At 41.3% G+C, this 16,179-nt stretch overlaps 1 protein-coding gene across 1 annotated transcript in view; it reads left to right on the forward strand.

The window, feature by feature from the left end:
- The window catches only part of LOC131500901 (cytochrome P450 3A12), a 56,035-nt gene extending 40,240 nt beyond the window's left edge, over positions 1-15,795 (forward strand). The window contains exons 12-13 of the mRNA XM_058710485.1: positions 14,048-14,210; positions 15,381-15,795. Of these exons, the coding sequence (XP_058566468.1) occupies positions 14,048-14,210; positions 15,381-15,476 (259 nt within the window). The 3' untranslated portion in view covers positions 15,477-15,795. The remainder of the gene's footprint in view (positions 1-14,047; positions 14,211-15,380) is intronic.
- Positions 15,796-16,179: the final 384 nt, after the last annotated feature.

Below are 16,179 nucleotides of genomic sequence, written 5' to 3' on the forward strand. Positions count from 1 at the left end.
CTGTCCGAACACACTCCGTCCAGCCCCTCTGCTTTTGCAAGCAAGACTCAGGGGCTCTGCTTAGCCGGTGGGCTGCCCTCTGCCCCAGCTCCCCCCACCAGTCCATGTAGCGTGCACCGCCTCTCCGCCCTTCCTACCCTCTTCCATGGACCTCTCATCTATGCTTGGCTCTGGAGAATCCGTTCTGCTAGTCTTCTGGCGATCATTTAGGCAGGTGTGAGTGCAATGTAAGTGACCCCCAGGACCCCCAGGACTAAGTGACCCCCAGGACCCCCAGCTCAGCGTCCTCTACGCCGCCATCTTCCCAGAAGCGTCTCTCAGCCCATTCATTTTTTAGTAGGATGTTCTTCAGTCTCCAAGTATTTGTTACCTTTCCAATTTTTTCTTGTGGTTGATTTTGAGTATCATAGCATTTCTGTCTGGAAATATGCACGGTATGATCTCGATCTTTTTGTACTTACTTAGGGCTGATTTTTGTCCCAGTAAATGGTCTATTCTGGAGAACATTCCATGTGCACTGGAGAAGAATGTATATTATGCTGCCTTAGGGCGAAATGTTCTGAATATATATGTTAAGTCTACCTGGTCCAGTGTGTCATCCAAAGCCATATTTTCCTTGTTGATTTTTTGATTAGATTATCTGTCCATTGCTGTGATTGGGGTGTTGAAGTCTCCTACTATTATGGTGTTACTATTGATTGGTTTCTTTATGTTTGTGATTAATTGATTTATAGATTTGGGTGCTTTCACATTTGGCACATAAATGTTTACAATTGTTAGGTCTTCTTGGTGGATAGACCTCTTGATTATGATATAATGCCCTTCTGCATCTCTTGATACAGTCTTTATTTTAAAGTCGAGATTGTCTAATATAAGTATGGCTTCTCCAGCTTTCTTTTGTTGACCATTAGCATGATAGGTGGTTGTCCACCCCCTTATTTTCAATCTGAAGGTGTCTTTAGGTCTAAAGTAGGTCTCTTGTAAACAGCATATAGATGGATCTTGTTTTCTTATCCATTTTGTTACCCTATGTCTTTTGATTGGAGCATTGAGTCCTTTGAAGTTTAGAGTGAGTACTGAAAGATATGAATTTATTGCCATTATGATGCTTGTATAGTTGGAATTTCTGGTGGTGGTCTCTGTTCCTTTATAATCTTTGTTGCTTGCTTGCTTGCTTGCTTTCTCTTTCTCTTTTCATCTTTTCTCCCCTCAGAGGGTCCCCCTTAAAATTTTTTGCAGGGCTGGGTTAGTGGTCACAAACTCCTTTAAGTTTTGTTTGTCTGGGAAACTTTTTATCTCTCCTTTTATTTTGAATGACAGCCTTGCTGGATAAAGAATTCTTGGCTGCATGTTTTTCTGATTCAGCACATTGAATATATCTTGCCCCTCCTTTCTGGCCTGCCAGGTTTCTGTGGATAGGTCTGCCGCAAACCTGATCTGTCTTCCCTTGTTGGTTAAGGACTTTTTTTTCCTTGCTGCTTTCATGATTCTCTCCTTGCCTGAGTATTGTGTGAATTTGACTATGATATGCCTTGTTTATGGTCGGTTTTTGTTGAATCTAATGGAGTCCTCTGTGCTTCCTGGATTTTGATGTCTGTGTCTTTCCCCAGGTTAGGAAAGTTTTCCGCTATGATTTGCTCGCATAACCCTTCTACCCCTTTTACCTCTCTTCCTCTTCTGGGACCCCTATGATTCTGATGTTGTTAGTTTTTAATGAGTCACTGATTTCTCTAATTCTTAAATAGTGCTCTTTTGCCTTTATTTCCCTCTTCTTTTCTGTTTCATTATTCTCCATAAGTTTGTCCTCTATATCACTGATTCTCTGTTCTACCTCATCCATCCTTGCCACCGTGGCATCCATTCAAAATTGCAGCTCAGTTATAGCATTTTTTACTTCATCCTGACTAGTTTTTACTTCTTTTATCTCTGCAGAAAGGGATTCTAATCTATTTTCAACTCCAGCTAGTATTCCTATTATTGTTATTCTAAATTCTGGTTCAGACATTTTGCTTGTATCTGTGTTGGTTAAATCCCTGGCTGTCATTTCTTCATGCGCTTTCTTTTGGGGTGAATTCCTTCATTTCATCATTTTGAAGGGAGAAAAGGAATTAATGAGGCAGAAAAATTAAAATTAAAAAAATTAAAAAAAATTAAAATTAAAAAAGTAAACACACATACACACAAATTGAATAAATGATGCTAGATCCTAGGTGTGTTTTGGTCTGGGTGTTTAAAGTGTTTGATAGATTAGAGAAAAAAGGGGGGGATCATTTGAGAATTTGAAAAAATGAATACACTGAAGTAGACTAAAATGAAATGATGGGAGTAAAATAGACTTTGAAAAAATTTACACAGAGAGAGACAGGTGGAAGATGGCAGTGTAGGAGGACACTGGGCTCACCTCGTCTGGCTGATGACTTAGATTCCACCCACATCTGCCTAAATAGCCCAGAAAACTGCCAGAAGACTAGAAGAACAGACTCTCTGGAGCCAAGCGTAGACTAGAGGCCCAGAGAAGAGGGTAGGAAGAGCAGAGAGGTGGTGCATGCTACACGGATTGGCAGAAGGGAGCCGGGGTGGTGGAGGGGCAGGCTGCCCGGCAAGGCAGAGCCCCCAAAGTCTGGCTTGCAAAAGTGCAGGGACTGGACTGTATCAGTTCTGACAGCCAGTGGGACTTAACATCTGGAATATTAAAAGCCAACAGCTCTGCTCTTGGAGAGCAGGGAGGGCGAGAGGACTCAGGGAGGGAGAGTTTTTGAGCCCTGGAGGACAGAGTTCAGCTCAGTGGGGGAACAAAGGCACTGGCAAGTGCCATTTCCCTCTCCCGACCCCCAGCTGAAATTCCAAAGGGAACCAGTTCCCGTCACTGAACTTGCTTGCACCGCACAAATGCCCAATGCTGTGCTTCTGTGGATCCATCTCTCTGATGGGTCTGCCTCCCTCCCGGTGCTGCAGGGCCCCTCCTGAAAGGGACCACCAATGGCAAAGCAAGCTAAGCCTGCCCCTCCAGCCCCTGTGCACCTTGCTGATCCACCCCAGCTAACACGCCCTTGGCGAGATCCCATCGAAGCAGCACCACAAGCTTGGCAGTGTACAAGCAGCCCAGACAGGCGCCATACCTCTCCACAGTGAGTCTTGCCCCTGGAAAAGGGGAAGATAAGGTACACACCAGTCTGACTGTGGCCCCAGCGGTGAGCTGGGGCAGATATCAGGTCTGACTGTGGCCCCGCCCACCAACACAAGTTTCTCCAGAGAGCATAGGGGAAGTGCCCTGAAGTTTGAAGCTACTGCAGGGACTGCCCAAAATGACGAAACAGATGAATTATCCTCAAAAAAAACCCCCAAAAACTCCAGGAATTAGTGACAGCTAATGAATTGATCAAAACCGATTTAAGCAATATAATGGAATAAGAATTTAGAATAGTAGTCATAAAATTAATCGCTGGGCTTGAAAAAAGCATAGAGGACAGTCGAGAATCTAGCTACAGAGATCAAGGGACTAAGAAATAGTCATGAGGAACTAACAAATGCTATAAATGAGGTGCAAAATAAAATGGAGGTGGCCAGGGACCGCTGGGTGGTTCAGTTGCTTAAGTGTCCAACTTCGGCTCAGGTCATGATCTCACGGTTTGTGGGTTTGAGCCCCACATCAGGCTCTGTGCTGACAGCTCAGAGCCTGGAGCCTGCCTCAGATTCTATGTCTGTCTCTCTCTGCCCCTCCCCTGCTCATCTCTATCTCTCTCTGTCTCTCAAAAATAAAATAAACGTTAAAAAAAATGGAGGCAGCCATAGCACGAATTGAAGAGGCAGAGGAGAGAATAGGTGAATTAGAAGATAAAATTATGGAAAAAGAGGAAGCTGAGAAAAAGAAAAAAATCCAGGAGTATGAGGGGAAAATTAGAGAACTAAGTGATGCAGTCAGACGGAACCATTTCCGTATCATAGGTATTCCAGAAGAAGAAGAAGAGAGAGAAGGGCCTGAAGGTGTACTTGAAGAAATAATAGCTGAGAACTTCCCTGATCTGGGGAAGGAAAAAGGCATTGAAATCCAAGAGGCACAGAGAACTCCCTTCAGATGTAACTTGAATCGATCTTCTGCATGACATATCATAGTGAAACTGGAAAAATGAAGGATAAAGAGAAAATTCTGAAAGCAGCTAGGGATAAACGTGCTCTAACATATAAAGGGAGACCAATAAGACTAGTGACTGATCTCTCTTCTGAAACTTGGCAGGCCAGAAAGGAATGGCAGGAAATCTTCAATGTGATGAACAGAAAAAAATATGCAGCTGAGAATCCTTTAGCCAGCAAGTCTGTAATTCAGAATAGAAGGAGAGATAAAGGTCTTCCCAAACAAACAAAAACTGAAGGAATTCGTCACCACTAAACCAGCCCTACAAGAGATCCTAAGGGGGATCCTGTGAGACAAAGTACCAGAGACATCACTACAAGCACGAAACCTACAGACATCACAATGACTCTAAACCCATATCTTTCTATAATAACACTGAATGTAAATGGACTAAATGTGCCAACCAAAAGACATAGGGTATCAGAATGGATAAAAAAACAAGACCCATCTATTTGCTGTCTACAAGAGACTCATTTTAGATCTGAGGACACTTTTAGATTGAGAGTGAGGGGGATGGAGAACTATTTATCATGCTACTGGAAGCCAAAAGAAAGCTGGAGTAGCCATACTTATATCAGACAAACTAGACTTTAAATTAAAGGCTGTAACAAGAGGCGAAGAAGGGCATTATATAATAATTACAGGGTCTATCCATCAGGAAGAGCTAACAATTATAAATGTCTATGCACCGTATATAGGAGCCCCCAAATATATAAAACAATTACTCACAAACATAAGCAAACTTATTGACAAGAATGTGGTAATTGCAGGGGACTTTAACACTCCACTTACAGAAATGGATAGATCATCTAGACACACGGTCAATAAAGAAACAAGGGCCCTGAATGATACATTGGATCAGATGGACTTGACAGATATATTTAGAACTCTGCATCCCAAAGCAACAGAATATACTTTCTTCTCGAGTGCACATGGAACATTCTCCAAGATAGATCACATACTGGGTCACAAAACAGCCCTTCATAAGTATACAAGAATTGAAATCATACCATGCATACTTTCAGACCACAATGCTATGAAGCTTGAAGTCAACCACAGGAAAAAGTCTGGAAAACCTCCAAAAGCATGGAGGTTAAAGAACACCCTACTAAAGAATGAGTGGGTCAACCAGGCAATTAGAGGAGAAATTAAAAAATATATGGACACAAACGAAAATGAAAATACAACAATCCAAACGCTTTGGGATGCAACGAAGGCAGTCCTGAGAGGAAAATACATTGCAATCCAGGCCTATCTCAAGAAACAAGAAAAATCCCAAAAACAAAATCTAACAGCACACCTAAAGGAAATAGAAGCAGAGCAGCAAAGGCAGCCTAAACCCAGCAGAAGAAGAGAAATAATAAAGATCAGAGGAGAAATAAACAATATAGAATCTAAAAAAACTGTAGAGCAGATCAACGAAACCAAGAGTTGGTTTTTTGAAAAAATAAACAAAATTGACAAACCTCTAGCCAGGCTTCTCAAAAAGAAAAGGGAGATGACCCAAATAGATAAAATCGTGAATGAAAATGGAATTGCAACCAATTCCTCAGAAACACAAGCAATTATCAGGGAATACTGTGAAAAATTATATGCCAACAAACTGGACAACCTGGGAGAAATGGACAAATTCCTAAACACCCACACACTTCCAAAACTCAAACAGGAAGAAATAGAAAACTTCAACAGACCCATATTCAGCAAAGAAATTGAATCAGTCATCAGAAATCTCCCAACAAATAAGAGTCCAGGACCAGATGGCTTCCCAGGGGAATTCTACCAGACATTCAAAGCAGAGATAATACCTATGCTCCTCAAGCTGTTCCAAAAAATAGAAACGGAAGGAAAACTTCCAGACTCATTCCATGAAGCCAGCATTACTTTGACTCTCCCCCAAAATTAAAGAAAATTAAAGAAAAATAGTTTTAATAGAAACTGAAAGTAAATATGAAGTTTTTCTCCTTCTGTATTCAATAAAAAGAAAAGAAACGAGAAAAAAGAAAAAAAAGGAAATCATTTGAAGATTTGAAAAAATGAATATACTGAAGTAGACTAAAATAAAATGATGGAAGTAAAATAGAATTTGAAAAAATTTACACAAAAGTAAAAATATAGTAAAAAATTAAAGAAAAATATATTTAATAAAAATTGAAAATAAAAATGAATATTTTCTCTTTCTGTATTCAAGAAAAAGCTAAAAGGAGAAAAAAAAACGAAAATTGAATAGATGGATCTGCCAACAGATTGAAGCAGGACTGAAATTACTTTGCTTTCCCCTAGAAGTCAGACTATGAAGCGGTTTATAGTCCATAAACTAAGCAGGTGGTGAGACTTATGTTCTTGAAGAGCAAGGTTGGCCCAGTTGGGTGGGGCTCAGTGTAACAGCTCCGTTCTCCACTAGATGGCACTGCTAGCCCACTGGGGTGGGGTGTTGTGGTGGTCATAGGTGCCTATGCGCAATTGTGGGGGCGGTGAAAATGGCACCGCCTCGCTACCCAGTCTCTAGCATCGGAACTCTCTTCTCCCTGATCAGCAATCGCGAACCCATCCTCTGTCTTCAGCTTTCGTCCACTTCCTGGTTTTTCACTGTCTGTGACCAAGTCCCAGGCAGTACCTCTCTCTCGAGTTTTATCTCAGATGTGGCTGTTTTCCCTGGCCCCTTACTTCTGAGGGACTGGGGCTTTGCCCCATTCCGCCCCTCTGTGGGAGGGTCTCACCAAGCAATGGCCTAATGTCGGCTGCACCCAGGAACACTTGCTGGACACTGCTGCTGCTGGTGCTCTGAGACTGCGGCCAGGTGCCAGCCCTCCCTAGAAAAGTTCATGAGATAGCGTAGCAGCAGCATCTCAGGGATTATGGAAAATCACAACACACATCTGGCACCAGGCTTCACCCTTAACAACCTTATTCCAGCACCAGCAAATGTGGCCGTTCTCTGGGGTCTGCTGGGACCAAGTGGCTTCAACGGTCTCTACCAAATGTCCTTCCAGCAGTGGAACTGCTTTTCCCTGTGTGGCCCAAGAACCTTCTGGACCCCACTCTGCTCCTGGGGATTCGCCCTTCCCACCAGAGCACCGCCAGTTATCAAGCTATGGAGTTGCAGACTCTGCACTCCCCTTGTTTACAGTCTTAATGGAATTTAAGCCCTCTCCTTTCTCCTTTAGTCCCTGCAGCTGTTTCCAATTTTCCACTTCTCTCCAGCTGCTTTTGGGGAGGGGTGCTTTTCCCGTTTTCTCCCCCCTGTTTCCGTCCTCTCTCTGCCCACAACAGCGTCTCCCTGCCCACCATAGCTTCTCGCTCCCCAAGTTCACCTCTCCGCACTGTGTACCTGCTGAATTCTGTGGTTCAGGTTGTGCAGATTGTTGTGTTGATCCCCCAATCAGTTTTCTAGGTGTGCAGTATGGTCTAGTGTTGGTCTGGCTGTGTTTCATGGACGTGAAACACAGAAAATACTTCCATGCTGTTCTGCCATCTTGGCTCCTCCTCTCTTGTTGAGAATTTTTGCATTCAGGTTCATTAGGAATATTGGCCTGTGATTCCCCTTTTTTGGTGGGAACTTTGTCTGGTTTTGGAATCAAGGAAATGCTGGCTTCAGAGAATGAGTTGGGGAGTTTTCTTTCCATTTCTATTTTTTTGGTACAGTTTGAGAAGAATAAGTATTAACTCTTTTTTCAATGTCAGGTAGAATTCTCCTGGGAAGCCATCTGGCCCAGGACTTTTGTTTGCTGGGAGATTTTTGATTACTGATTCAATTTCTTTGCTGGTTATAGGTCTGTTCAAATTTTCTATTTCTTCCTGTTTGAGGTTTGGTAGTGTGTGAGTTTCTAGGAATTCATCCATTTCTTCCAGATTGTCCAGTTTGTTGGCCTATAATTTTTCATAGTATTCTCTTATAAGTGTTTGTGCTTCTGTGGTGTTGTGATCTCTCCTCTTTAATTCATGATTTTATTTATTTGAATCCTTTCTCTTTTATTTTTGATAAGTTTGGCTAAGGGTTATCAATTTTTAATGCAACCCCTATCAAAATAACACTAACATTCTTCACAGAGCTAGAACAAACAAACCTAAAATTTGTATGGAATAAGAAAAGACCCCAAATAGCCAAAGCAATTCTGAAAAAGGAAAACAAAACTGAAGGCATCGTGATTCTAGATTTCTAGCTATATTACAAAGCTGTAGTCATCAAGAAAGTAAGGTACTAGCACAAAAACAGAAACATAGATCAATGGAACACAATAGAAAACCCAGAAATGGACACACATTTATATGGTCAACTAATCTTTGACAAAGCAGGAAAGAATATCTAGTGGAAAAAAGTCGCTTAAACAAAAGGTGTTGGGAAAAGTGGATGACAACATGTAGAAGAATAAATCTGGACTGCTTTCTTTTTTTTAAAGTTTGTTTCTTTGTTTGAGAGGGAGAGAGAGAGAGAGTGCATGAATAGGGGTCAGGAGACAGAGAGAGGGAGACAGAGAATCTGAAGCAGGCTCCATGCTGTCAGCTCAACTGGGGCTTGAACCCATGCATCATGAGATCATGACCTGAACTGAAGTAAGACATTTAACCAAGTCACCCAGTTCCCCCTGAATTACTTTATTACACTGTATACAAAAATAAATTCAAAATAGATGAAAGACCTAAATGTGAAACAGGAAACCATCAAAGTCCTAGAGGAGAGCACAGCCAGAAACCTCTTTGACCTTGACTGGAGCAACTTCTTACTAGACACATCACCAAAGGCAAGGAAAACAAAAGCAAAAATGAACTACTGGGACCTCATCAAGATAAAAAGCTTCTGCACAGTGAAGGAAGAAATGAACAAAACTAAAAGGCAACCAACAGAATGGGAGAAGATATTTGCAAATGACATATATGATAAAGGGGTAGTATCCAAAATTTATAAGAAACATCAACACCAAAAAAAAAAAACAAAAAAAAAAAAAACCCAAACAACCCAGTTAAGAAATGGGCATAAGACATGAATAGACACTTTTCCAAAGAAGACATCCAGATGGTTAACAGACACATGAAAAGATGCTCGATATCACCCATCATCAGGGAACTACAAATCAAAATTACAATGAGATACCACCTCAAAACATGTCAGAATGGCTAAAATTAACAACACAAGAAGCAACAGGTGTTGGCAAGGATGCAGAGATAGGGAATCTTGCACTGCTGGTAGGAATGCAAACTGGTGCAACCACTCTGGGGAACAGTATAGAGGTCCTCAAAAAACTTAAAGTAGAGCTGCCCTATGATACAGCAATTGTATTATAGTATTTGCCCAAAGGATACTAAAATACAGATTCGAAGGGGTACATACACCCCAGTGTTTATAGTAGCATTATCAACAATATCCAAACTATGGAGAAAGCACAAATGTCCACTGACTGATGAATGGGTAAAGAAGATGTGTGTGTGTGTGTGTGTGTGTGTGTGTGTGTGTGTGTGTGTCTGCGTGTGCGCGTGCGCACACACACACACACACACACACAATGGAAAATTATTCAGCCATCAAAAGGAATGAAATCTTGCCACTTGCAATGATGTGGATGGAGCTAGAACATATTATGCTAAGCAAAATAAGTCAGAGAAAGACAAATAACATATGATTTCAGTCATATGTAAAATTTAAGAAACAGAAAAGATGAACATAGGGGAAGGGCAGGGAAAAAGAGAAGAGAGGGTAAAAGAAACCACAAGGGACTTAAAAAAATTTTTTTAGGTTATTTGTTTTTTTAAATTTATTTAAAATTTTTTTTTAACATTTATTTATTTTTGAGACAGGGAGAGACAGAGCATGAACAGTGAGGGGCAGAGAGAGGGAGACACAGAATCTGAAACAGGCTCCAGGCTCTGAGCTGTCAGCACAGAGCCTGATGCGGGGCTCGAACTCACGGACCGCAAGATCATGACCTGAGCTGAAGTCAGCCACTTAACCGACTGAGCCACCCAGGCGCCCCTAAATTTATTTTTTTAATTTACATCCAAGTTAGTTAACATATAGTCAACAATGATTTCAGGAGTAGATTCCTTAATACCTCTTACCCATTTAGCCGATCACCCCTCCCTCAACCCTCCAGCAACCCTCTGTTTGTCCTCCATATTTAAAGGTCCCTTATGTTTTTGTCCCCCTCCCTGTTTTTATATTATTTTTTTCCCTTCCTGCATGTTCATCTGTTTTGTCTCTTAAAGTCCTCATATGAGTGAAGTCATATGATATTTGTCTTTCTCTGACTAATTTTGCTTAGCATAATACCCTCTAGTTCCATCCATCTAGTTGCAAATGGCAAGATTTCATTCTTTTTGATTTCCGAGTAATACTCCATTGTATATATATATACCATATCTTCTTTATCCATTCATCCATCGATGGACATTTGGGCTCTTTCCATACTTTGGCTATTGTTAATAGCACTGCTGTAAACATTAGGGTGCATGTGCCTCTTTGAAACAGCATACCTGTATCCCTTGGATAAATACCTAGTAGTACAATTGCTGGGTCATAGGGAAGTTCTATTTTAATTTTTTGAGGAGGCTCCATACTGTTTTCCAGAGTGGCTGCACCAGTTTGCATTCCCACCAGCAGTGCAAAAGAGATCCTCTCTCTCCACATCCTTGCCAACATCTGTTGTTGTCTGAGTTGTTAATGTTAGCCATTCTGACAGGTGTGGTGTGGTATCTTATTGTGGTTTTGATGTGTATTTCCCTAATGATGAGTGGTGTTGAGCATTTTTTCATGTGCCAGTTGGCCATCTGGATGTCTTCTTTGAACCAAGACCATGAATAGCCAAAGCAATCTTGAAAAAGAAAACCAAAGCAGGAGGCATCACAATTCTGGACTTCAAGCTGTATTACAAAACTGTAATCATCAAGACAGTATGGTACTGGCACAAAACAGACACTCAGATCAATGGAACAAACTAGAGAACCCAGAAATGGACCCACAAACATATGGCCAACTAATCTTTGACAAAGCAGGAAAGAATATGCAATGGAGTAAAGACAGTCTCTTCACCAAGCAGTGCTGGCACAACTGGACAGCAGCATGCAGAAGAATGAACCTGGACCACTTTCTTACACCTTACACAAAAATACACTCAAAATGGATGAAAAACTAAATCAAGACAGGAAGCCATCAAAATCCTTGAGGAGAAAGCAGGCAAAAACCTCTTTGACCTTGGCCACAGCAACTTCTTGCTCAACACGTCTCCGGAGGCAAGGGAAACAAAAGCTAAAACGAACTATTGGTACCTCATCAAAATAAAATGTTTTTTAAATATTTATTTTTTATAGAGAGGGGAGGGAGGGAGGGAGGGATGGAGGGAGGGAGGGAGGAGAGAGAGAGAGAGAGAGAGAGAGAGAGAGAGAGAGAGAGAGAGAGAGAGAGAGATAACAAGCAGGGAAGGGGCAGAGAGAGAGAGGGAGGCACAGAATCCAAAGCAAGCTCCAGACTCTGAGCTGTCAGCACAGAACCCAATGCAGGGCTCGTACCCATGAACCCTGAGATCATGACCTGAGCCAACTGACTGAGCTACCCAGGCACTCTACCACAAGAGACTCTTAAAGATAGAGAATAAACTGAGAGTTGATGGAGGGAGGTGGGTGGGAGTTGGTCTGGATAGGTGATGATGAGTAATAAGAGGGCACTTGTAATGAGCATTGGGTTTTGTATATAAGTTACAAATCACTGAATTCTACTCCTGAAACTAATATTGCACTGTATTTTAACAAAAATTTAAATTTAGAAAGTTCATAAAAATTTTACAAACTGTAGTTGAGAAGAAAGAATATAACATCATTGTCAGTCCCAATATGTCAAGATTATTAATAATGTATGTCCTTATGGACACTTTTCTATGCATATATAGATTACTAAAAGGGTGGCATTCTATGTTTTTGAGCTACTTAATGTAACAGTAAACTATAAGCAACATATTGTATTTGTGTTTGTGATTATATGCATATATCATAATCATCTCATTCAAGGAAATGGGACTTTTTTCCCTTAACGTTTTTCTGTCCACTCTAGCTCTCTGAATTCTCCCCCTATGTCCTCACATTCCATGTTTGTAAACCTTGGCCACCGTTTCTGCTACCTGTAGAGCTGAGAGGCTTGGAGCTTAGAGTCCTCATTCCTGGCAAGAGGAGCAACCTCATGAGGATGGGGGCGCACACAGATCCTGTGCTGTCTGTGGCTGCAGTCCTGTGCTATCTCCCACCTGTCTTGGTATCTGGGGTTCATCCAAAGCAAAGTCATCTGCTCTCTAGCCATCTGAGACATCCTCCTTGGAGGAGGGGCCTTGAGCTTTCTCTCTGGGAATCCAGAGCAGAGTTTGGCTTTGGGCACAGCTTGAATTCTGCAAAGAGTTGGTACTTTCCTGTTTATTGTATTGGTGAGAAAAAATTGGAGTGAACTTTGTAGGGATCCAGACTTTTAGCCCCTGACTCTAAGCTCCCTGATGGCTGAGCCCATGTCTTGTTGCATGGTGTCCCTAGTGCTAGCATTGTGTCTACACTTAGTACTTGCTGAAAGAAGTCAGAATTGACCAAGTCACCTGTTTTCTGGACCAGAAGACCTGGTGGTTCCCACAAGCTCAGCAGTCCCTGCTCCTGTAGCTTCTCAAACAGAAACCAGAGACTCCTGGTACTTCTCTGTGATTCACTCAGTCATGATATGAAGTGCTTACCTATGTGTGTCAGGGACTGTGCCAGACAGTGCCAAATCCACATATTAAAAATGTCTATTATGGAGAATTTTTGGCACATGCACAAGCATATTCTATAGACACAGTTCTATGAAATACTTTCAATACATCTATATGTGCCCATCACCTGCCCAACAACCACTAACCCATATCAGCTGCCCCAACCACATGCCATTACAATTCCTCATGTTATGCCGTATTACTTCAAGGCACATCATCTGTAAATATTCCAGAATGTTCTCCATAATATAAGGACTTCATTCATTTAAAAAATATATTTATTTATTTATTTGAGAGAGAGAGAAGAGCAAGCACAAGCGGGGGAGGGGCAGAGGGAGATGGAGAGAGAGAGAGACAGAATCCCAAGCAGCCTCTGCGATGTCAGTGCAGAGCCCAAGGTGGGACTGGAATTCACAAACCGTGAGATCATGAGCTGAGCCGAAATCAAGAGTTGGATGTTTAACCAACTGAGCCACTCAGCTACCCCAATAATATAAGGACTTTAAAAAAAAATACTACTGACAATGTCATTATCACTTTCCCCAAATCCACATTTTCCTTTAATATAATCAAATATTGAGGAATCAGTTTTGAATAAAACATAGGACTAACCTTCAGGAACTTTTAGACTCATGAGACAGGTGACCAAGAATTCAGTGATTATACTGATTATACACATTAGTGAATATGATTAAAGTGGAGCAGCATCGTGTGCTCATGCAAATCTTCTTACCAGCTGGCCTGTCTTAGTGGTTGGGGGATTCAAGGTGGGAGGAGAGGGAAGAGAAGGGAAAAATAACAATCTAAATCATGGGAGGCATTTCTCCTGCTTCCTTCTCTTATGAGCACATGACCAACATAAGTCAGTGGAGGCAGGAACCTACCTTTCCTTCAGTCAGTCTCATTGCCTGCTTGCCTTTCAGACTGTGAACACCTCCCCATGCTGACTGTAATTCTAGTGTTTAAGATAACTCTTCCCTTCAACAACATTCATCTCATCTCAACAAGACTGACTGTTCCCACAGGGTAGGGGAATGCAGAGGATATGTAGCTTACAGTTGTCACCGCAGAATAAGCATGGCAGGATTTCAGTGACCAGCCCCCCAAGAGTGTCCTGTGTAGTCCTGGTTGAGAACCCCACACATGTGGCTCTTGTGGTTTTTATGTTTCACTAACTTGTTTCCAACTCTATTTGTGGAACCAGGTTCAGCAAGAAGAACAAGGACAGCATAAATCCTTATATATACCTGCCTTTTGGAACTGGACCCCGAAACTGCATTGGCATGAGGTTTGCGATCATGAACATGAAACTTGCCCTTGTCACACTCCTTCAGAACTTCTCCTTCAAACCTTGTGAAGAAACACAGGTCAGAGAACTTTCCACACAAAGAATGTTTTACTTTTTTTTTAAACTAAGAGATATGGTTTGTGTGTGTGTGTGTGTGTGTGTGTGTGTGTGTGTGTGTGTGTGTGTGTTTGTATGGGCTCATTTATCCTTATAATTTGTTCCATTGGCCAGAGAATCTATTTGGAGTCATCTGTGACCTTTAAGGGTCCTTCAGCTCTGAGTGCCACATGTGTGGTTTATTAGCACCCAATAATAAGGGACATCTAGTCAGGTCAACTATCATGACTGATTATGCACAGACTTTTGAACTTGACAATGTTTTAAATTTATTTCAAATCCCCTGAAAGGAAGGGAACATATTATGCATAGTCATGATGTGCAGTTATTAATGCAACATGACTTTCGAATGATGCTATTCTCTACCACAACTTACAGATGCTTTCATAACCATGGTTCTCAACCCCTACTGGTACATTGGAGTCAGTGGGTTCAGGCCATCTCAGAAATTCTTACATAATTCACCCAGAGTGTGGCTTTAAACGTGTCCCCATTGATTGTCATGTGCAAGCAAGGTTGAGAATCACTGGTGTGAAGCATGTCTGTCAGACGTGAGGGACTCCCATGGTCCAGACCATTGTGGTTATTTGGCCCCACCTTCCATGAGCCCTTCTCCAGTCAAAGCTGTGTTCCCTTTCTATTGAAATCTGCTATCATGAATGGATATTTCCACTGGGAGAGATGAGAGGATGTTTAGCATTGAGGATGGCAATACAATAAAATGTGTAATGTCCACTCAGGATGACTTTGCAAGCTTCAACATATACAAAATTAACTGTATCACTTTTTAAGTGGTATGCCATAATGACTAAGAAACTGTTGTAAATTGTAAACACTCATCCTTTTAACCTAAAATTTAAATTAAAAAAGAACACAAACCAACATGAGATTGTGTCCAGCCTGGTACAGAGTAGACACTCAATAGATATCCTTTTGAATGAATGATGGATGAATGTTTCCACACTCCAGTCTTGACAGCTTACAGAGTAAGTTTAAAGAATATGAGAATATGAATTTAAATGTAGTATTTATATGTTTAAACTCTTACTCTCCTTCATGTATCTTGCCTGCTTTGCTTCTGTTGTCAACAGAACTTCATTTTGGTTTTCACATGCTTTTGTAACTGTTGCAGATCCCCCTGAAATTAAATGCTCAAGGTATTATTCAACCAGAAAAACCCATTGTTCTCAAGGTTGAGCTGAGAGATGGGAGTGTGAGTAGAGCCTGACTTTCCCTAAGAACTTCCCCTTTGTTCTTCAAGAACCTGTATCCCAGAACACCAGAGACTTCATTTTACTTTGTGAGTACAACCCAGAAATGAAGATGGGCTTCACATACTGCTTGTGATGGATGACGAGGGATTCCAAGGTTTCCTGGTATCTGCATGGAGCATTATATGTTGTGGAATGTGAGGAAGGTGACTAATAAGTGCCAGACACGTAGACTCAGCCTATCCGGTCCCAGTTAGTACCATCTATTCCCCTGAGAACTGATCGATAATAAAAATTTCTCACCAGTTATATTAAAAAACTTTAATGAAACAATAATTTTTGTGGTGACCATAATAGTGACATTCATATCACACATCTTATTTTGAATATTATACATTAACTATTACACTGAGTGTGTCAATCAACATCTCTTTACCAACGTATTAACTGATGTCTTCCTGCACATTAAGGGGGAATCCATAGAACTGATGAGTGAGGGTCAATGACTGGATGTTTTTGACCATCACAGTCACTAGGTGGGTGGGGCTTGCTCAGAAGTCCAACATGTTATGTTAAGGTAGGTGAGAGTCAATACACTGTTACTTTGCCCACTTCTCAGAAAGTTTAATTCTTCTGGGTTTGGAGCACATATTTTTTTTTATAACACTCAATTGAGGCAGTTTTTATTACTGGTTTTTTTTTTTTTTTTTTTTTTTTTTT

This window comes from Neofelis nebulosa, chromosome 18, assembly GCF_028018385.1.
Source record: "Neofelis nebulosa isolate mNeoNeb1 chromosome 18, mNeoNeb1.pri, whole genome shotgun sequence".
NCBI classification, from domain to species: Eukaryota; Metazoa; Chordata; class Mammalia; order Carnivora; family Felidae; genus Neofelis; species Neofelis nebulosa.